Source organism: Phalangium opilio, unplaced genomic scaffold (assembly GCF_054372755.1).
Source record: "Phalangium opilio isolate 3A_F unplaced genomic scaffold, DU_Popi_V2 ptg000017l_1, whole genome shotgun sequence".
In the NCBI taxonomy this organism is placed as follows: domain Eukaryota; kingdom Metazoa; phylum Arthropoda; class Arachnida; order Opiliones; family Phalangiidae; genus Phalangium; species Phalangium opilio.
In genome coordinates this window covers 10,295,439-10,317,530 of record NW_028324151.1, presented here as the reverse complement: position 1 = coordinate 10,317,530, position 22,092 = coordinate 10,295,439, and the positions used below count along the sequence as shown (strand labels likewise).

General features: G+C 36.6%; 1 protein-coding gene and 1 non-coding gene across 2 annotated transcripts; one reads left to right on the top strand and one right to left on the bottom strand.

The window, feature by feature from the left end:
* Nucleotides 1–1,888: 1,888 nt before the first annotated feature.
* Nucleotides 1,889–10,719, bottom strand: LOC149703693 (uncharacterized). The gene is made up of 4 exons (XM_089865814.1): nt 9,688–10,719; nt 7,712–8,173; nt 4,210–4,687; nt 1,889–3,499 (listed from the first exon to the last, which is right to left on the bottom strand). The coding sequence occupies exons 1-4, from the start codon at nt 9,776–9,778 to the stop codon at nt 3,361–3,363; spliced, it is 1,170 nt and encodes a 389-aa protein (XP_089721940.1). The 5' UTR covers nt 9,779–10,719; the 3' UTR covers nt 1,889–3,360.
* Nucleotides 10,720–21,569: 10,850 nt separating this feature from the next.
* On the top strand, nt 21,570–21,641 carry TRNAH-GUG (transfer RNA histidin (anticodon GUG)). Its single transcript has one exon. It is a non-coding gene; the product is annotated as a tRNA-His (tRNA).
* Nucleotides 21,642–22,092: the final 451 nt, after the last annotated feature.

Genomic DNA, 22,092 nt, shown 5'->3' with positions numbered 1-22,092 from the left:
GGTAGAGCTACTTTAATGTTGACCGAGTAACCACGAACTTACGTGAGATTTTTTTAATTTTCAAAGGGAGGCTGAAATGTATCAGAAATTGTACTCATAATAGACGTAGGAATCGAAGTTCACTAGCTAAATTACTCGGCGTTGCCCTTATGTTTTAAGGGGAGACTTTCCTGTCTATATCGCAAAACACTTAATAGTCTTTGGAGTTTGAACTATCAAATATCTTTTTTGTTATGGATATGGATTCTGGAATAGCACTATGAATTAGATAGAACAAAATAAAATTTTGTCTCCTTAAAGCAAAATCTTTAAAATTTCGCGCTACCGGAAGTTTATGTCAGATACCTGTGACGTAGAAGGTTAGGCCTAATCTTAGGCGTGATGTTATTGCTAAGCCAAGTTTGAAACAATAAATTGAGGCGTGTGACCTAATTATGAAGCAAGAGGGGAAGGAAAATAATTCCCAGGAATTTCGACTATCAGAAACGATTTTTAGGTGAACTTTTTAAATTATTTCAAAATTTAGAAAAGAGAAAAATATCTCCTACCTCATTAAACTGGATTGATAAATTCCAATTTTAATGAAGATTGCACATTTATCAAACAGCACATTTATATTAAACCAACAAGAGCCGTCGTAGATAAGTTAAAAATAACACCGAAAAAAACAGATGTGGTTCTCTAAATCGTAGGGTGTCTTTACGCAACACCTTTCGAAAAGGTATTTTTCTATTCCTCTTGATACTTTTTCTTGCCATGATGGAGACATTACATCTTCCCTTTAACATCGTCACACTTCCACAACACGAGCAGATAAGATCTAGATTAATATATGGTGCGTTCAGATTAATTATAGCACTCTAAGTTTTCCCGACATATTATAGTCATTGTAACCGTGAAAAGCTAACCACAAAGGGTTGCATGATAAGCCTAAAATGATCTTGGTCAGTGGGTAGGACTGCCTTTTTCGTCTAGATTAACCCACTATAGCTTTATCAGATAGTTTCACGCCTCAATTTTCTTTGAGATATAGAACCCTTGGTTGTTTAACAAGCACAGTATGCTAGGATTAGAATTCCAACACAATTATACTATATTATAACTGTGCTGTAATTAAAATGCACTTCCAAAGATTAGTTTAATCACTTTTTTTAAACAAGTTCGAATACTTGTTAAAAGCAACAACATCATTATTTTCTAATTTTTCGAGGGAATATTCCGAGATTGGCTTTCGATATCAATACTCAGTATATTATTTCAATTTCCATTTCTATATGGACTTTTCAAATTTCTCGTTACTGCTAAAACTTAAACATTTTGTTTGCCCCTGTACCTTGGTGGACTAGTAGCTTTGAAGATTTAACTAACGTTTTCGGATATATATGCTGTACATAAAGCTTATATAAATACATATAAAAGGGTACATTAATACGTAAATCTTGACATACTTCTTTTAAGCTACCAGTATATTATGCCTATTTATTTCATAACTTCATTTAATTCTAAAATTAGCAAAATATTGCATTTAAGTGTATGAGCTATTAAAAAGCAACTTGTATGCGTATTTTAAGGGATGTATAGACTTTATAATTATTAACATAAGTTCATAAGATAGGTTCCCTAAGTTTGTCACTGGATACAGAGAGCTTCTTATGTTGGTACGTACGTGAAACGTATAATTGATTCTCGTAAAGCGGCGCCTAGTGAGGCGCTGTCCATGGCTTAGTACAGACTAAATAGGAAGATGGACTGCCAAAACCTAGTCTAATCAATTCTCGCTTGTTGTCCAATCACTACGAAGTATAGGTAGTGATATGGAACATATCTTATATATTTATGTTATTAGACATATGGAAAGCAATTTTGAAACTACCCCTTTGAGGCGACACTATTTTTAGATTTATTTCTTTTGTTTTGGTTTTAAAGAGTTCAAAATGATATATGAGCGAAATAATTGGATCACACGCCTAGTTTTGTTTAATAACATGGTTTTTAAAAAATCTTTTAATTTCAAAACTCGTTAGAAAAAAGGTTTGTGATGGTCTTTTTCAAAGTTCGGCGTAGCGTAGAATATTAATTCACCTCGTAAGTTTTGTTTACGGTTTGCATTGTGAATTATTTAAGACAAAAGACGCGTTCCAAGAATTATTCCGCTTGAAGATTTCATAGATGTTTTTGTTTTTATTTTGTTTTTTTGACAGTCTGTTTCGCAAACAAACCGGGATTAATTACACTTTGTACTTTAAAAAAATAAAATTTATAATATAAATAATATCACGATAGTAAACATAAAGCCTTTATAGCCTAATTTAACTTTTACGAAAATCATTTCATAGCTATTGATCACAAGGTAATCAAATTTATATATGGTCAATCAGTTTAGATAGTATTGGATCAATTTTGGAATATTCCGATAAATCGTCATAATGATATGAATTTAGGATTTGATAAATTCTTTTTTTAACATATTAAGTTAGATTGGATAAATTTTTTAACATACTAAGTTTGATTGGATAAATGTTTTAAACATATTAAGTTTGATTGGATAAATGTTTTAAACATATTAAGTTAGATTGGATAAATTTTATAATATCTGAAGTTAGATTGGATAAATTTTATAATATCTGAAGTTAGATTGGATAAATTTTATAATATCTGAAGTTAGATTGGATAAATTTTATAATATCTGAAGTTAGATTGGATAAATTTTATAATATCTAAAGTTAGAATGAATCATATTTTATAGCACTTAAAGCTAGAATGAATCAAATTTTATTACAGCCATCTAAAGTTAGAATTAAATCTATAGGTGGTTCAACTAAATATTGTAAGTTGATTCAAAGAAATTTTGTAAAACTTTAAGGTTGATTCAATAAAATTTTGTAAAATTTAAAGTTGATTCAATAAAATTTTGTAAAATTTAAAGTTGATTCAATCAAATTTCACTAAAACGTAATATTCAATTTTAAAAATCCTATAAATATAAATTGTGAATTTCGACGAAAGAGTGATCACATTTTTTATAAATACTGTCTAATCATTTTATCGAAATAGCATGAAAAAATTCGCAAATCATATAAAAAGTTTCAGTGAAAAATATACATTAAAAACTTCTAACATGATATACTAAAATTTCATCAAAATATTACATCGGGCCAACTTCTTATTGATCCGAATTTTCGCAATTGAAAATATATTAACTAATTACTGCATTAAATCAGTGTAAAATTCTGTACATAATTTTCTTAATTGGCTCAGTTTTGACGTGTCATTTATCAATGAAAATTAATATAATTTAAGAATATTATTTATTAATAGAGGGAACTGTGCAGCTAACCTACAACAAGAAAAACTCTATAACTAATGGTGTTGCCTCAAATTATCGCATTTAAAAATAAAACACATCGTCTGCTGTTCTTGACCAATCTTGGCAGCTCGTTTCACCTTCTCTTTGATCGTTCGATCCAGTTTAGCGTTACCCAAAACGCTTTGTAATATCCTACATTAAAAACGCAAGAGGAAAAAATGTTATTTATGGTATCATTTAATAATCTATTCCATTTTCGATTCCCTTTTAAGTAATATATTTGAACTTAAAGCACGAATGTTATCATTCTCCCATGAATATTTTTTCCGTGTCAACAACACGTTAATGATAAATTTAAAGCAGTTATTTTCTTATTAAGTTTATGTAGATGACGCCATACTTAAAATCTAACCCAACACCGAGTTTCAAACAATCTCAGATCGGTTTGTGTTGTAGTCCATAGAGTAATGGCAGCCCCTCATCTTTGACTGTATTAAACTTCAAGAGGAAAAAACATTTGGTGTGAAAAGCTCACGTGCGACAATGGGGGGGACCCATTTACCGGTTTTTATATATTCTGCACTTGTTCCTGCCGACATCTTATTTTTGGGTACATATTTCTAAGAACTGCGAACAACGAGTAGGCCTAGACATCATGACTCTACTGTAGGTTTGTTCGAAGAGATATTCCCCTTTTTTTAACGTTTATGTTAATCTAAGAGATCTAACAGTATAGCAATCGCAAAATTAATATTTGGACTGATACTAGCGCCTTTTGCGAAAATGTAAATGTTCTTATTGGCCCTCAAATAAATCATGGAGGAGTTTACGTTATAGTCAGGAACTGAATTAATACATTCATGGGAGAATCGAAAAGTTCATGTCAAAACGTTTAAACGTACAAGGATGCGACTTCCTTTTCCGTCACAGATGACGTCAGGTCCGGTTTTCGCCCTTGTTGAGAGTAGAGTTCGCAGGCCAGCCTCTCTAAGCAGTGATTGTTTTTGTCGAGTAGCCCCGCGCATCCCATGTAGGTCAATCCGAGGTCATCCAAGATGTCCCTATCATGAAGGCCCAGTTCGCTCAAGTATCGACTGGCCACCTCGATGGCTGGTAATCTTCGAGAGGTCGCGGGAGTAGATGGGTAAGCAAAGGGGTAAGGGTACGAAATGAATGCTTCCCCATCCATTCCTTCTCGGTGACGTTGCTGTTGGTGGAGGGCAGAAGTGACTATGTGATGTAAGTGCTCCATATCGGGCGACAGAGTCCTCCTCCTTCGTCTTTTACCCACGGAGGCGCTGCTGGAGATAGCCGATAGTGCACTCGAACCCGCCGCTCCCCCTAGTAAACCCGCTCCACCGATTCCGAGTGCTCCTTTTCCTGGAAATATAGCCAAGAATGTTATATTAAGGGCTTAAAAAGGAAAGGATATCGGAATTTTATAAGGGATCGAACACTGGGATAAGTTTCAACGCGCATCAACATACGGGAAACTGACTTTCGCAACAAATATCTTGAAATATAAAATTGCTAAATTTAAAATGCAAAAAAAGGGCCCGTTTCGAATTCAAGTTGGGCGTGGAATGACATTCCTCTTCTCTCTTTGACCCGTTGTAAATATTTCCTTGAAACATGATCTCTTAGCTGTAAATGATAAGGGTATTTCGGACGAGCACCCGTATTTCTAAATCATATTTAAGGGGCTCAAATTTGACAAGCCCTTGAAAGCATTTTTTTATAGTTTCTCCTAAAGAAGAAAAAGTGTATTTACGAATGAAGATTTTCAAAAATGCAGAAGGGAGGCAGCTGATCAATATTTTTTTTAAATTGAGGATATTATTTTCTTTGAATGATATTATTATTGGAAATATATATTATATATATAATAAATATATATATTTGTTTTAAATAAATAGGCACTGTCTTTCAATTTCTTAAAAAAATTTAAGTGGTCATCGTAAAACACTTCAATCGTAACTTGAAAACGGTGACCCGGACGGCAAAATGTCATAGAACATTTTCAACTCAAAATCGCTCAAAGAACACTTCCCTTAATTTTTGATGGACTTTGCTAAACCACCCTTATATATATATATCTTTTCACCAAATTTGTGGGCGCTATGTATGCGGGCAGCTAGAATAAGCAACTCTATTACTTTCGAACGAAATGAGTTATTTGTTCCAGATTCTGAACTTGAAGGATAGAGTGAATGTTTAAACGGTATGGATCGTTTTTACCAATTAAACATTAAAATGCTAAGCTATGATTAATTAAAGATATTTCAGTAATCGGTGCGTTTGTGACACACATTTTTTTCTATCTTGAAAAAGAATTAATCCCTATACCAAATGAAACTTCATTCATCCTTTAACCAACAAAGAGTTGGAGCGAGCATATTTTTATTTTCCTATTAAAACTTTAATCGGTCTCTTTGGGAAAAGAAAACAACCTACATATAAGAGAAGAGACTCGAGGGAATTTTTGGGAAAGGCAAGTGCAGGGTATGAAATGAAATCATTTGAGGCGTTCAAATCCAGCTGGATCACACTTCCACCCCGATCCAAACCCCCTTTTCTATATATACCCTTTAGTTTCCTCTTTCTAATCGCCGACACTAAAGCTCACTGTTCCCCACATATTGATTTCCAAAGTCTCTTGTCGGAAGAAAGAAAATTTTCAGGCTGCAGCTTGCAGCCAGGTCACTTCTTTTTAGCCCCTTTCTAGGTAAAAATAGATTAATTCGTAGTTATGAATGCTATTTACCAGGATAGAAGTAATTTTATCAGGGATAGAAGTAATTTTAGAAGCAGGAATAGAGAACGGTTAGTCTTTACTTCAGTCCGACTCATAGCCCATTATAGAGCCCCTCCCTACAACTTGTAACGAAAATTTTAAATGATCTTATTGGCTATCACCTAAACTTCGTTTTGATGACGTTGCTGACGGGGACGGTGAAAAATACGTAGTTCCTTTTTTCCTCTGTCGCTATGCCCGCCTCTTCTTTCATACCCCCCCCCCCCGTCCCGGGAAAGGAGGTCGTGGATTTTGACGCGCGCCCAATATACCCTGTTCTCTATTCCTGCTTCTAAAATTGCATGAATCCCTGTTACTACATAATAATTTCATTAAAAATGAATATTTCTAAAGAAAATGACACCTTCAAATTTAAGTAGAATGGGAAATTAAAGAGTTCAGGAACTTTTGCGAAAGTGAACTGTAATTTTGACATCTATATTTTACACTTTCTGTAACCTAGCTATGAATAGCGTTATCTATCTGATAATTTATTTCAGTAAAACTAAATATTTTAAAGAAAAAATTATGCATTGAAATTAAACTATAATGGTAAAGTAAGAGTCCACGAATGCTGACTAGAGACTACAGAAACATGTAATCTTAATTCAAGAGAGGTTCAAACAATATTGGTAAAATTTTGAAGTGGAATTATTATTAATAGATAACAAATTTTGTTTTGACATATAATGGTCTTACGCAATATTTCAATTATTTTGAATGGATTTTATTATACCTTATATATCCTAGAAAATATAAAGACAATGTGATATTTACAAAATGACCACCAGAAAAATAGCTAAAACATCCTGACGTGATAACTTAATTACAGTTCAAAACCCACTCGACTTGCATTACATATACTAAGTCTTAATGTCCGTTTTAATGCAAATGTCGGCTCCTGTGGCAACCCTAACATATAGGCTAATCTTCAACCCACCAATTTTATCTTGCCAAAGATAGGGATCAATAAAAACTGGAGCTAAAACTAACCTTTGCTGAGTTCATGGACCAATCAACTCTATCGCTCAACCATGGGAGCATCTACTAGAATTTGTTTAAACTAATATACACCTGAGACTTGCTTTAAGGAACTGGACAGATTTGAGTTTGAAACCGCTGTTTTTTTGGAAAATAGTTTTGTAAATAACATCCCGATTTGGTTTTAAAATCACTGTTGTTTTGGGAAAGGGTTCTCATAAATAACATAGCGAAATTTCCATTGAACACACAGGTTTTCATTGATAATAGCATAAGTTCATAAGATATGTTCCATAGGTTTGTCACTGGTTACTGAGAGCTTGTCATGAAGTGACGTAGGTGAAACGTCATAGATTCTCGTAAAGCGACGCCTGGTGAAGCGCTGTCAAAGGCTTAGTACGGACTAAATAGGAAAATGGACTACAAAACCATGGGTAGTCAGTTCTCGCGTCGTTCCCGAACTAGCTCTCATTAAGTCTCTAGCTTTATGAACATAGGCTGCCTATAAACGTATGATAATAACAACAGCCAATTGATATACTTATTCTGAGACTTCCATCCCTAGTATGTCCTATGTTATGAACCTTTGATCATTTGTAACCTTTGCGTTAATCAACTCATCTTCTTACCTATCAGTTTTCCAACGATTCCCAGTATGGCCAAGGGCCCCACCACTGAGGCAATTCCGGTCTTAAATCCGGCTCCCACCAATAGGGGGAATAAGTAGTCCGCTCTGTACTCTGGCTTGGAATTAGAACCGTATCCGTATGGCACAGGCTCCATGAACAAGGTCGTGGGCGGAGGGGGCATAGGCGGCCCCACCGGGTAGAAAGCCAGCTCTTCGAAAGATGGCGCCCCTAGTCCGTTGGGATGTCGTCGAGGAGGAAGAGGTCCTGGAGGGAAAGGGATCCGGGGTCCCGATAGAGCTTGCGGAGGAGGTTGATACGCCTGGTCGAACGTTGGCTTCCTCGGGGGTGAGGGATCCGGATACTGATTTTGATTCTCGGGAAGACCTTGTCTTCGGAGATTCTCGAAGGAATACGAGTAGTCTCCTCTACTGGTGCTGTTTCGGCCCGAATACATGCCAGGAGCTGCTTTTTGGTGTTTTTCGAGGAAGAGAACACGCAAAAAAATAGAAGGGGTTATTACGGATCTCCCATTGGGATTGATGGTGTAATAGGGTTCAATATATGGGATCCTGGTTTTAGTATACGCGTACTTTTTCAGAGGTGGAAAGAGAGACCTCTAGTCTCTGTTAGACAACGTAATGGAAACAGCTTGTGGGCGCTTCTCTGAACGACTACGTTATTTCTTTAAGGATTATTGAAAGAACCGTTGGTTTCTATTATTTACTTATTTTTTCCTTAACGAGTAGAATGGCTTCATACTTGCAACTAGCCTAACTTAATCTTTGCCCTTCAATAAATAGAGATTAGACCATAGCTTACGCTACAAAGCTATCAATATTTAAAATCTTATGTTTATGCTTGTTCTTCATGCACAGCGTTCTTTTGGTAATGTCATTAACGTCATCGTAACGAAGTTTAAGTGAGCCAATAAGATAATTTAAAATTTTCATTACGTGTTGAAGGGAGGGGCTCTATACTGGGCTAGGAGTCGGACTGAAGTAAAGGCTAACCGTTCTCTATTCCTGCTTCTAAAATTTCATGGATCCTTAATGTTATTGATCATCAATTTCTGGCAATTTTAAAAACTAATTTATCTCTGCGAATAAATGAATTTTGCAGTATTTTAAAATGTGCGTATAGTTTAATGAGGAAAATTGAAATTATTTTAATTCATATCGCGAGGAGACTATTGTAAAAGACTTTTCGAGGTCAAAAGCTCTCTCCTCGTTCTTGCGCTATGCACTGAAATAGTTTTATTTTTCCTTATTAAAAATGTGAATTTTCCTTCTTAAAATAATTCCTATGAATAGAAAGCATACAATATTTGGAAAATTATGCAATTTATTGAATTAAACGGAATTTTGTGAATTAAATGAAATTGGGAGGAGATTCTTTACAGATAAGTGATGTACATTTACCAATTTTGAACGCATCTAGGTTTGAGGATTTTTAGGAAAGATCAAATTAAATATTCTCAAAGGCATGATTAGGGTTCAAAATTTACGGTAATTTTGGAAAATGGTAAATTACGCCGTAATTTACAGCGTAAATTACCGTTCAAGATAATTTACCAAAATTGAAAAAAATTATATTGATAGTTTTTTGGCTAAATAATGAATTTTATAATTTCCTTTCTCAAATAAAGTACGCATGCGTGGTTAGAGCAAAATTTTCAAGTTTAATAAGATTTAAAACACGGATATTTTAGACCATTTTCCAGCCCAAAGAAATAAATATTCGATGGTAAATTACCAATATCACGACCAGAGATTTTAAAATAAAAGCAATCTAGATTCAACACTTTACCCAAATAATTTCACCACGGAATCGGCTTATGGTCTTTAAGCTTCTTGATTTGCACTAATATCCGTTAAAAAGTCTGTTAATCGATGGATATTTCTTAGCTAACCAAGAAGCTCGAAGATTTTTGATAGACCTACGAATCGGTGATGTTTTCAAATTGAAAAAGTTTTTACCTCTAAAATCTCCTGGAAATCCCCAATTGTCGGCGAAAGCTCTGGAGGTTGTTAATAAAACAAACAGGCAAATCCACGGAATTAGATTCATGATAAGAAATTGTGTTCTTTTTTCCAAATGAATATATTTCAGGAAATTATCTGTATAAAAACTTTTATATTCTATTCAATGCAGCGAAAACATTGTTTAAAACTCTTTTAATGTTAAATATTTTCAAAAGCTATCAGGACCTTTAACTACGTTAAAATCTTTGCAATAATGAGAAACGATCGCTTTAAGTTGCGAGTATTTAAAGGAGCATATGTATCAAGGGCGTAGTGCAGTTATCTTAACCCAATGACCTTTTTTTTTGTTTCATCTTCAGAATATGTTCCAATGTATTCAATGATGGGGAAAGTTCTTCATATTATTCAGTAACTTTCATTAAACCATTGTTTTATTAAAAATGCAGCTTCGATTGTGTTTCGAGGCGGATTTATTTAGTTTTCTGGTTTGGGATTTTCCATTATTTGACGACCTAGAACTTGGTATTGAATATTATGTTTTAACTATTTGTTTGATATCCGTTAACTTTAAAGGGACACTGAAACGTATGCTATAAAACATGAATACTGTACTGCATTAGCACATACGAAACGAACACGCCCTTCCCACCCCAACCACACCTAGCTAATACCAGAAGTAGGATGAGGGACTAGAAGTATCGAGGTAACCAAATTCTTCACTAGGCGAAAGTGAATATTCTTGATAACACACCAACGGCTGGCCCTCTGGTAGCGCTTTCTGAATTTTCCCTCCAAAACCTGAGACGCTCGTGGCGGTAGACGGCCGAACTAGATTCAAGCACCCGCGTCCGTGTTCCGCGGCTTTAGGTTGAGGGGAAGGGGGTAGGAAATTCTTTTGGAACTCGACCAATTTTTTTCTCCCTAGTGTAGGCGCGATGGAAGTGGCATAAAATCCTCAAATTTGTTCACTAGTGCCAGGATCTACTACCAATGCTAGAGCTCTTTACTTCTAGTCTCATCTTACTTCTGCTAATACATACATTTTTGGGGCTCCTTTGTAAACTAGCTGCATAGCTAAAAGCGATATGTATATAAAAAAATATTTGGCGATAGGTTATTGTTTATTAATATAAATATTTGTGTGCTTACAATATTTTTATACTGTCAATTGAAGAATCAAATCCTACTCTACGCCGTAATTGACGTCGTTTTTTTTTATTGATTTATAGCTCAAAGTTTGTGTAGGTGTTTAATTTTTCTTTATACTTAAAATCTACCGCCATGAGATCAAAGGTGACCTGCTTTAGGTCGTTGTGATTTCAAGTTGATTCTTCGTTGTGATAAAATTCATCTTATTTTCAGTCCATTTTACTCAGCTGAATTTTCAAATGAGGTCTATCTGATATTAAAATTGAAATTTACTGTAACGTGTCCATTTAATTTTGTGGTGTCGAAAAATATTCCAATAACGTTTCATCGTACCTTTAAAATTAATTCTTGATGACTGTCTTTGTTCCTACTTGATGAACTAATGATGCGTATTATTAAAGGGTTATACCTCGGGTTATACGCACAAGTTATTTTCCCTCGGAATCGGTATTAAATTTTTTAAATGTTCCTTGGATATCTCTAATTCAAGCAACACAATTTAATTCGGCAAGTTTTTATTAATAATAAAGACGAAAGAAACCAATTAGGCAGATGAAACTCGTAATTGGAGAAATTGCTGTCAGTTACACTAAAATTCCGGTCGGAAATTGCAGCTCTATCTTTATATCTGTACTATATTCCCCAATTCCAAGGAAGTGGAAACCCGTTTATCGATAAATTACAAAATTTACGGACATTACAATTATAACGTAATTAAATTTATTGAAGTAAGGATTAAGGGTTATAATTTTTTGTTAGGGCATCGAATGGCTATTTACTCTGTACTTCTTTTAATGGGTATATACGGGTATTTCGCTTTACCACTGTTAAAGTATGGACATCGTGGGGCGTACTCACTCACGTTTTCCGTTCGTGTCACACTATTACAAGCCCAGCCCTTGGGTCGTCTTGTTTATTAATTGTTATATTAAAATTTCTTCGATAATGCAATGGTAAAATATTTAAAAATATGGGGTCTCTAACCCTTTAAATTCAGTATAGCGCTTGCTACTGCGCCCGTGTGAGAGAAACGTCTTAGCACGTTTTAGTGAGGCGGGGGGGGCGAAGGGAGGGAGGGGGGGAAACGCCACGTGCCAAATACTCGAGGAAATTGACACTATCAATCGAAGACGTCAAAACGGTTAGAGATGAAAGAACGGAGGTCGTTGACACTCTACCTCTGCCAGTGATGCAAACGAGGCGCGTTCGATCGCCCGTGAATTACTATACGTTAGGACTTCCGCTAATTGAAAATTTGTCTTTAATTAAACTGCTGGCTTATATCCCGGATTGGATCATACAACACTATTATTTTTCGGATAATTAACCTTCATTGGAATAATTAAAAATAAACATAATCATCTTAGGTCCTGTTGTTCTAATTACATACGCTGAAAAGAATCGCCTTTCTCAGTAGATGCGCATCCTTTATATTATTATCAAAAGGGTTTGTTAGGTCAGTTTTATTAATATTGTCATATTAATGAAGGTCAATTCCTATCTTAACCATAAATTTAACTTTCCTCGGTACCGATTCTTTTAAACCCTTTATATCACCTTATATTATACAATATATTTGAGAATATGGTGATTAATTAATACGAATTACATTAATAAATTATAATTAATAAGTACGTATGAAATATAGTTTAATAAAGTAATTCGTATATTTTGTTATTTTTTAGCCACCATTTGTCATCTCTTCGTTTAAATTCTTTTAAACAAACATACAAACCAACCGGATTACGTATTAATTATAATTTAATAAAGTAATTCGTATATTTTTAATCACCATGTGTCATCTCTTCGTTAAAATTCTTATAAATTATCTATTCTCCATGACTAACTAAAAGTTTATTTCTTATGTATGTTTGTTTGTTTGTTTGAATGGTTGCTTTTTTACAGATCGTTTATTACCGAATTTGACCAAACTTAATGACTGTGCTGTTTGTCAGTACATTAGGGTTACGGTTTAAGAAGTGGCTATTGGTCGAGTTCTTCTCAACGTTCGAACGACGCCGAACCCCGTGCCCTTAAGTGTGTAAAGAACGTCATATTCTGGCCCTCTAGCATTTTATCTTTATTGTTAACTAATAATTATGCATCGTTATAAAAACAAATTTCTTTCTAAACACTGGCATACATACAGGGTGTTTTTGAATAGTCCATCAATAATGAAGGAACGTGTTTATTGGGCCCAACTGAAAGGAAAGTATCAAAGAACATGGGGTAAACAACATTTGGTTATTGAGATATGCCCCCCCCCCCAAAAAAAAACGTTGGCCCCTAAAACAAGGAAATATCCCACAATGTAGAGTACGACTTTAATCAACAATTTCAATAGTCTTCAATCTAAAAACGGTTTGTACCTTTACTCAGAAGAAGGGTATGAAATCTTCCTACAAAGGTAATGTTGAGTCAATCCCAAGTTGTAGGGGCCAATGTTTCGGAAGGGGGGGGGGCACATCTCCTTAACCAAATGTTGTACACCCCATGTACTTCTTTGATACTTTCCACTCAGTTAGGCCCAATAAACACGCACCTTCATTATTGATGAACTTTTTAAAAACACCCTGTATATTTGAGACGGGTGTGTTCAAAACATTTTATGGTGGAATTCATAAACATCGGACGCAACGCATTTTAGTACAGGCGAAGGCAAGGCGTCGTGCGCAAACGTCCTGCCTTTTGCGCACGACGCCTTGCCTTCGCCTGTACTAAATTGCGTTGCGTCCGACGTTTATGAATTCCAGCTTTAGTGTTTAGAGTGTAAACCGGGCCCTCACCCGAGGATTACCCTCCCGCCAAGAGGCAACACCAGACTGAGCCCGCGTTCACTACACGTGTGTGGCAGTTTGAGGCAGTGCCTTTTGAGGTGCTTCTTGGCGCGAGGGTAATAGCCTTCGATGGCGGCCCCGCACCTGTGGAGTTGACTTCTATTAAGGAATTAATGGAATGGTCTATTGAAATTGAAGGTGTAAAAATGTTTATATGCTTATTTAGGGGTTACTTATAAAGCAGCTTAATGGCTAGGGTTTTGCGTTTCCAAATTTGAGTAATTGAACCTAACCGCTTCTAAAACCTTCCCCTACTAGTGATACTAATATCAACCATAAAGTTTTGTCAAATTGGGAATCGGATTGTGAATGTGCATAAAGAACAAACAAATGCATATTAGATTAGTATAATCAGGAGCAGATGACAAAGGAGTCTCGGACGCTAGCTTCCATAATGTAGAGGGCAATGGGATCCGCGAACGTCACGGTTATTAACCAAAATCACTACGCCAGTGCCACCTCTCGTAGGAAATTTGAGCTTTATTTTCCAACCAATAGCGTGGCTGCAAAGTCTCGAAAGGAGATCTGGGAAATCACGTCTGGAGCCTCTCTTTAAAAATACGTATCGTCTGCTTATAATTAGCCTAGGCTTAACGAGTATTAGAGTTTCAACGGCTTTTTAATCTTTTTTTAGACTAAAATTGATAATGAAAAGCCCAGCGAATAACGTATGTACACTATTAAAAAACTAAAATGTGTTTCAGTGCCAAATGTTTCTAAATTTCATCTTGAATTAAATGATAGCTACAAGATGTTTGGAAAAGAAATCACTCACGATCTTTTACAACCCAAAAAGTAAGAGACAGTGATTTCGTTTCCAACCTCTTGTAGCAGTCAATTAATTCCTACCTTTAAGGTCACAAAATGTAGTCTTATCTTTTATCTTAATACCAACGATTACAGCTGTTTGAATAATGTAATTATATTGTGTATATTTATGTCGCGATCGGGTAAGACGAACCTCAGTAGCCACCGTTAGTCCGTTATTACAAAAAAAAAAAATTCCCAGCAGACTTTGGTGCCAGATATAATCCACCAAAAGCTTCGTCTGCTATAATGTCTGATAGCGCCTCTATGGCAAACGATACCGCTACAGCTGTGACGTACGTGGGTCCCATTGCCCTCTATATTGTGGAAGCTAGCGTCCGAGACTCCTTTGTCATCTGCTCCTGGTATAATAGCTAAGCTACCTGGCAATGCTCGTGTGTTTTGAGAAACATTGTTTTTATACGTTTGGTTCAACATACATGGGAAAATCTGCGCGGTTTAAAGCACTAGGGCAACGCAGGGTACCTTGGTATTAAATATTTGAGAACATTGTTTTTGGATTGTTTGTTTTTACGCTTGTTCTTTATGCACAGTCACAATTCGTTACCGAAAATTACCAAACTGCATAGTTGACAAAGATGTAAAACAAAAAGTGCACTTCGTTGTAACTTGCTGGCACCGTGTTATGAGAAGCCCTCCTTTTTCCCAGAATAGGGTCGACCCCGTAAGATTACCTTCCCGACCGTGGCATAGGGAACAGCCGTGAATAGGCTCATAAAGTAGAAGATGCTAACTCTAGTACCAAAAATTAACGTATGGGTCGCCAGCATCATGCACTACCAGGAATGTATGGAGGGGTGGGAATGGTTAAGGTCAAATCCTAATCGGCGTGAAATGATCTTGGAAACAACTGGCGTGGCTTAATTTACGCTGGTGACGTCATAGCCTGACATAAAAATCGTATTTACCACTAAAATTATTTTCATTCATTCTTTGACTTCCAAAAAAACTTGTTTACTATAAATCTCCACCCCCCCCCCATAGGTCCTCTGCGTTGAGGGTTGTTTGCTTCTCAGTTTACATGTCGTCTTCAGCCAAAGCGGAGCCTCCGAGATATCTAGGCCCATGCATGTCGATTTTTACCTTGGGAAATATCCAGTTTCATAGAGGAAATATTTTTACCCTTTGTGTGTACGAGGTGGCGCTTTAATGACCGTTGCGACCGGGGTCTTCCATAAAATATCGATGACATTTTAGGGGCCAATTATAAAACTTTTATGAAAGAGAAAGGTTTCACCTTTAAATTAACGTAATTTTTTAGGAGCTATTCACTTGTTATTTAATCTATTGGTTAGATTGTATGGACAAAAAAAGTAATTTTGAGATTTTAACATCGTTGTTTTTTTAGTAAAACAAAACTTCTTGAAGTTGCTAATTCACAGTTTTCATATACCATTAGAGGATTTTTTATCCCTTCAAAACCTTTCATTTTTTTAACCTTAACATTTTTATCCTTTAGTTCTTTGGAATGATTGTTTAATAAAGGTCTTCGGAAATTTTCAAAAACATTTTTTAACTATCCGCGACCTCGGCTTCACCGCTCTACGTCTATACCTTACCCTAATATTGTAGCAGTCGACGGGGTCATGAGGCTGAACTTGTTTATTTTACGGTGCTGAAAGCGCTACCAAGCGGGAAAACACGGCGAACTAAATTAGTCAAAAAAATATTCTCGCTTCGCTACATGCATGGGCCTAGATATCTCGGAGGCTCCGGCCAAAGGCAGGGAATGGTTAATGATGTGAACTTTTTTTATGTCTATACACTTTTGATATCAGTGACACTAGGGGAAGGTTTTAGAAGAGAAATGGTTGAGTTCGAGGGTTCGGTCATTCATGAATTCCCGTACGCTACTCGTGGAAATCCGAAATAAAGGTTGATTTCGAAATCAAATAAAAAATCCGAAATTAGCAACGAAATCACAATATCAGTAAAGAAATCATAAAATCAGTAAAGGATTCACAAAATCACAATATCAGTAAAGAAATCATAAAATCAGTAAAGGATTCACAAAATCACAATATCAGTAAAGAAATCATAAAATCAGTAAAGGATTCACAAAATCAGTAAAGAAATCACAAAATCAGTAAAGGAATCAAAAGATCAGCAAATCATAAAATCAGAAGCGAAATCACAAAATTAGTAAAGAAATCGCGAAATCCGTTACAATATTCACGAAATCCAAAATCAAAAAAATCACAAACTGGAAAAATCTCAAAATCCAAGGAAATCATGAGAAAAACCTCATAATCCAACAAAATCAAGATAAATATACCAAAATCCGTCGAAATCATGGGAGAAATGGCAAAATGCCACGAAATCCGTTGGATTTTATAAAATTTTGAAATCCGACGAAATCAAATGAAATCCGAAGAAATCAAATTGGATTTCGAAATCTCGTACACTTTTTCAAAAACGTCTGACGCTCGGTTGAGTTCCTCAATATTGGGTTCGCACATCCCAAGTCATTCAACCTGTCCGTAACATTTGAACTCAATGAACACACCCAATTAAGAATCGTTTTATTTTATTGAATATAAAAGTTCTAGGCCTAAATGAAGTTCATTTCTTAAAATTTCACCAAAATGAAATTTGGTAATATTTTAATGTGAATTTTTCAAAACAAGCAAAAATATATTTTCAAGATTCCCATCGGGTTTTTGATTTAGGAATAAGATCTACAGTGATCTACTTTGTTAAAAAAAAGGGAATTTTCATCATCTTGGATTTTTTTAAGAGCTCGGCAATATCTATCCATTATCCACAAATTGGTGGATAACAAATTATTTATAAACAAAGTTGTGGATTATAATACGATTTAACATAATATGTGGATAATTTTCAAGTATGGATAAAGATATAATAACGTGGATAATGGATAGATATTAGATAATGCCGAGCTCTAATTTTTTCCCATTACTAAATAAATGAACGAATCTGCTATATTTCGTGAACAACTTTAATTTTTCAATTTACTGGGATATTGATAATAGGTACGTAAGCAGATGCCAGTAACGTGACAGCAACTAATCTTCCTGGTAAAGTGAAAATCCGGCGTAATCTTTTGGTCAGCTTCCGTTTCTTTAACTTTTTCAACTTAGTCACTCCAGGAACGGGGTGTTTTAGAAGGCCGAACATTTTAACCATATTTGAGATTGGAACCGGTAATATCTTGACAGACAATTCATCGTTCCATCCATCTGAAAGGATATTCGTAACGTTAAATTTGTTAAGAGCTAAACATGAATGTTAATAAATGGATTCAACGCTGACCAGGAATAAAGAGGACAATTCAGTAATGGGGAAAGGTCTTAATTACTCGCTTCATATTAACTATGAAATGCGTAGTTTCAACTTCAGATGCAATCTTTATTACTCGTTCTATATATACTTTGACGGATGTCTTTCCGATGAGAGAGGTTTTTCTCAAATAATTAAGTTCATATAATTGATATTAATTAAAAAAATAAGTAAACGACATTAGCGTTTGACTCGTCCCGTTGCAGGGTCACGTGGACGCAATGTCCGTCCTCCAAAATTTCTACGGGGTACCGTACTAACGTTATTACCGTGTCTAAATCGTCGCGAAAGTAATCGCCAGAGTTCAAAATATGTTCCTTACGTTCCCTGTAGCTATGGGGACCGAGTTTACGGGAAATTTTAAAGGGGCCGTCGTAGCGGTCCGCTAATTTTGAAGCAAAGTCTTCGGCAGCTTTGGAAATAAAATGAGTTTTCCGAAGTACTAATTCGCCTTCCTCAAATTCCATATGTCTGTGCCGCTTATCATAGTATTTCTTTTGCTGAATTTGGGCCTTAGCTATATTGTTCTGAGCCTCCTCAATGCCTTTAGTTACCTTTTGGATAACTCGCAGGCCATAGCATTTTCGCGTTTCCTCATTTAAATAATCATCTGGGTTTTTATCTAAAACCACACTAGAAACGGGTCTAATTTCTCTTCCAAACATTAACATAGATGGACTAAAACCAGTGGACTCCTGAACAGTACTCCGAATGGCCATTGCAAACTGCTGTAAGCAGAGATCCCAATCTTTTTGATTGTCTTCCACGAAAGACGCCAACATAGTACCGATGGTTCTGTTGGTTCTTTCAGTGGGGTTTCCTTGGGGTGAATATACGGAAGTGAACCGTTGTTTGACACCCAAGGTCTTTAACACATTTGTCATTAGTTTAGAGCAAAATTGCTTCCCATTGTCGGAGACCACGCAAGAGGATAGGCCGAAGCGGGTGAAAACGTCCTCCACTAAATACTTTACAATAGGTTGTGTGGTGGCTTTTCGAAGGGGGTGAATTTCAACCCATTTGGTTAGTTGATCAGTGAGGACCAAAATATACTTAAAACCTCGTTTGCTAAGCACGAATGGACCTTTGATATCAATTGATAATACGTCAAAAGGCTCGGCAATCTCGCTGGCTTTCATTAGACCAGCGGGTAACTGATTCGAAGGTTTATTCTTTTGGCACACAACACAACTTTTGCAATACTTCATAACATCTAATGTAAGGCCATCCCAAATAAATTGGTTTCTAACTCTAGTAAGAGTTTTCTTTGTGCCAAAATGACCAGCAGATGGTAGATCATGGCACATATGTAAAATTCTTGATTTTAAGGAATCGGGCACCAAAATACGATAGCTATCCCAACCATTTGACAACACTTTCCCAAAGGCTTTGTATAAGATGCCTTCCTTAATTTCGCAATGCGGGGCTTCCTTATCTATATATTGGCTTATCTCCTTGTCCGTGGGCAAGGCGCCGTTCTCGAGGAATGTCTTAAGGGGTCCTATCTTTGGGTCAGTATCTTGGGCCGATATAAGTTCTTGTTTGTCGTATATAATTTGAATTTTCGCGCCAGAAATGGCAGAACCTTTACTCTCCAAATAAGGCTGCTCTATTTACTCTTGGATTACAGGGTTTGAGCTAGAACTAGGGTCGTCATTATCATAAATGCGCGAAAGGGCATCCGCCACGGGATTATCTTTACCTGGGACATGTATAATATTAAAGTCGAAGGCTTGTAGCCTTGTATTCCACCTGGAAAACTTTCCAGTACGGTCCGGAGCTCTATGTAACCAACGTATGGCGCTATGGTCTGTGTAGACGTCAAACTTCGTCCCTTCTACGCATGGACGAAATTTCTCTACCGCAAATACCACTCCCAGAACGCTCTGTGGTAGAGTATTTACGTTCAGCTGTGCTCAAGGACTTGCTTGCATACTGTATAACGTGGCGTTTTCCTTCAATTATCTGGGATAAAACCGCCTCCACCCCTACCTGGGACGCGTCAGTATGAATCACAAAGGGGGTTATTGTGGTCGGGCATGCTAAAAATAGTGGCCTTACATAACTTATCTCTAAGCGCATTAAACGCAACTTCCTGCTTGTCTGGCCAACACCATTTGACATCTTTATGCAAGAGTTCATTAAGGGGACTAGCGACTTTCGAAAAGGCTTCAACAAACCTGCGATAGTAAGAGGCCATGCCTAGAAATCTGCGAAGCTGCTTAACATTTTTAGGTGTTGGGAAATTTTTCATTACGTCGGTCTTTTCCGGATCTACCATCAGACCGTCGTAAGAAACTACGTGGCCTAAAATTTGGGCCTCGGGTTTGCAAAACTGCGTCTTTGACGCTTTAATCGTGAGACCCGCCTTCATAAGCCTGTTAAATACTTCTTCCAGAGTTTTAATATGAGTAGGGAAATCACCTGACGCTTTTATCAAATCGTCAAGGTAAGCGCATACTCCAATAGTGGAAAGGTCAAGGAATAAATTGTTGACCATTCTCTGGAAACAAGCTAGCGCGTTCGAGAGGCCCAACATTCGAACTTTGGGCCTATATAAACCCCTATGACAGACAAACGCCGCGTAATCACGGTGCGCTTCGTGCAATGGCACCTGCCAATAGCCATTTCTCATGTCTAGAGTGGTTATATATTTTGGTTTTCTTATCGACTCCAAGATGTCGTCAATACGGGGTAGTGGGTAGGCGTCCCGTCTTGTGACTGAATTTAAACCCCTATAGTCATTACACATTCGCCAATGACTTTTATATTTCTTTTTCTCAAACCAATTTTCTTTTTTAAGGTCTAATATGTCATCCTTTTTCCCTACTAATAATACTGGGCTTGCCCATGGGCCACTACTCGGTTCGATTAAATCTTCCATCAACATTTCATCTATAATAACATCTATAATCTCGCGCTTTGCAGGGGAAAACCTATAAGGGGGTTTAAATATTGGTAAACTATCGCCTACGTCGATATAGTGTTCTATTATGTTCGTTCGGCCTGGTCTCGTGCTGAATATGGTCTGGTATTTGTGAACTAGAGAATATTAATCTTTGTTTTTTCCTACTCAAACGACAGTGTTTTTCATGAGAGAATTACAGAGAGGGGCACAGCCGTGATCGTATAGTGGTTAGTACCTTGCGTTGTGGCCGCAATAACCCTGGTTCGAATCCTGGTCACGGCATTAAAAGACCCTTGGTTTTATTATTAATCTTTGTTTTTTCCTACTCAAAGAAAAGTATTTTTCATAATAGAATTACAGAGAGGGGCACAGCCGTGATCTTATAGTGGTTAGTACCTTGAGTTGTAGCCGCAATAACCCAGGTTCGAATCCTGGTCACGGCATTAAAAGACCCTTGGTTTTATTACTAATCTTTGTTTTTTCCTACTCAAACAAAAGTGTTTTTCATGAGAGAATTACAAAGAGGGGCACAGCCGTGATCGTATAGAGGTTAGTACCTTGCGTTGTGGCCGCAATAACACAGGTTCGAATCCTGGTCACGGCATAAAAAGACCCTTGGTTTTATTATTAATCTTTGTTTTTTCCTACTCAAACAAAAGTGTTTCTCAAAAGAGAATTACCGAGAGGGGCACAGCCGTGATCGTATAGTGGTTAGTACCTTGAGTTGTGGCCGCAATAACACAGGTTCGAATCCTGGTCACGGCATTAAAAGAACCTTCGTTTTATTATTAATCTTTGTTTTTTCCTACTCAAACAAAAGTGTTTTTCATGAGAGAATTACAGAGAGGGGCACAGCCGTGATCGTATAGTGGTTAGTACCTTGCGTTGTGGCCGCAATAACCCAGGTTCGAATCCTGGTCACGGCATTAAAAGACCCTTGGTTTTATTATTAATCTTTGTTTTTTTCCTACTCAAACAAAGGTGTTTTTCATAATAGAGTTACAGAGAGGGGCACAGCCGTGATCGTATAGTGGTTAGTACCTTGAGTTGTGGCCGCAACAACCCAGGTTCGAATCCTGGTCACGGCATTAAAGGACCCTTGTTTTATTATTAATCTTTGTTTTTTCCTACTCAAACAAAAGTATTTACATAAGATAATTACAGAGAGGGGCACAGCCGTGTTCGTATAGTGGTTGGTACATTGCGTTGTGGCCGCAATAACCCAGGTTCGAATCCTGGTCACGGCATAAAAAGACCCTTGGTTTTATTATTAATCTTTGTTTTTTTCCTACTCAAACAAAGGTGTTTTTCATAATAGAGTTACAGAGAGGGGCACAGCCGTGATCGTATAGTGGTTAGTACCTTGAGTTGTGGCCG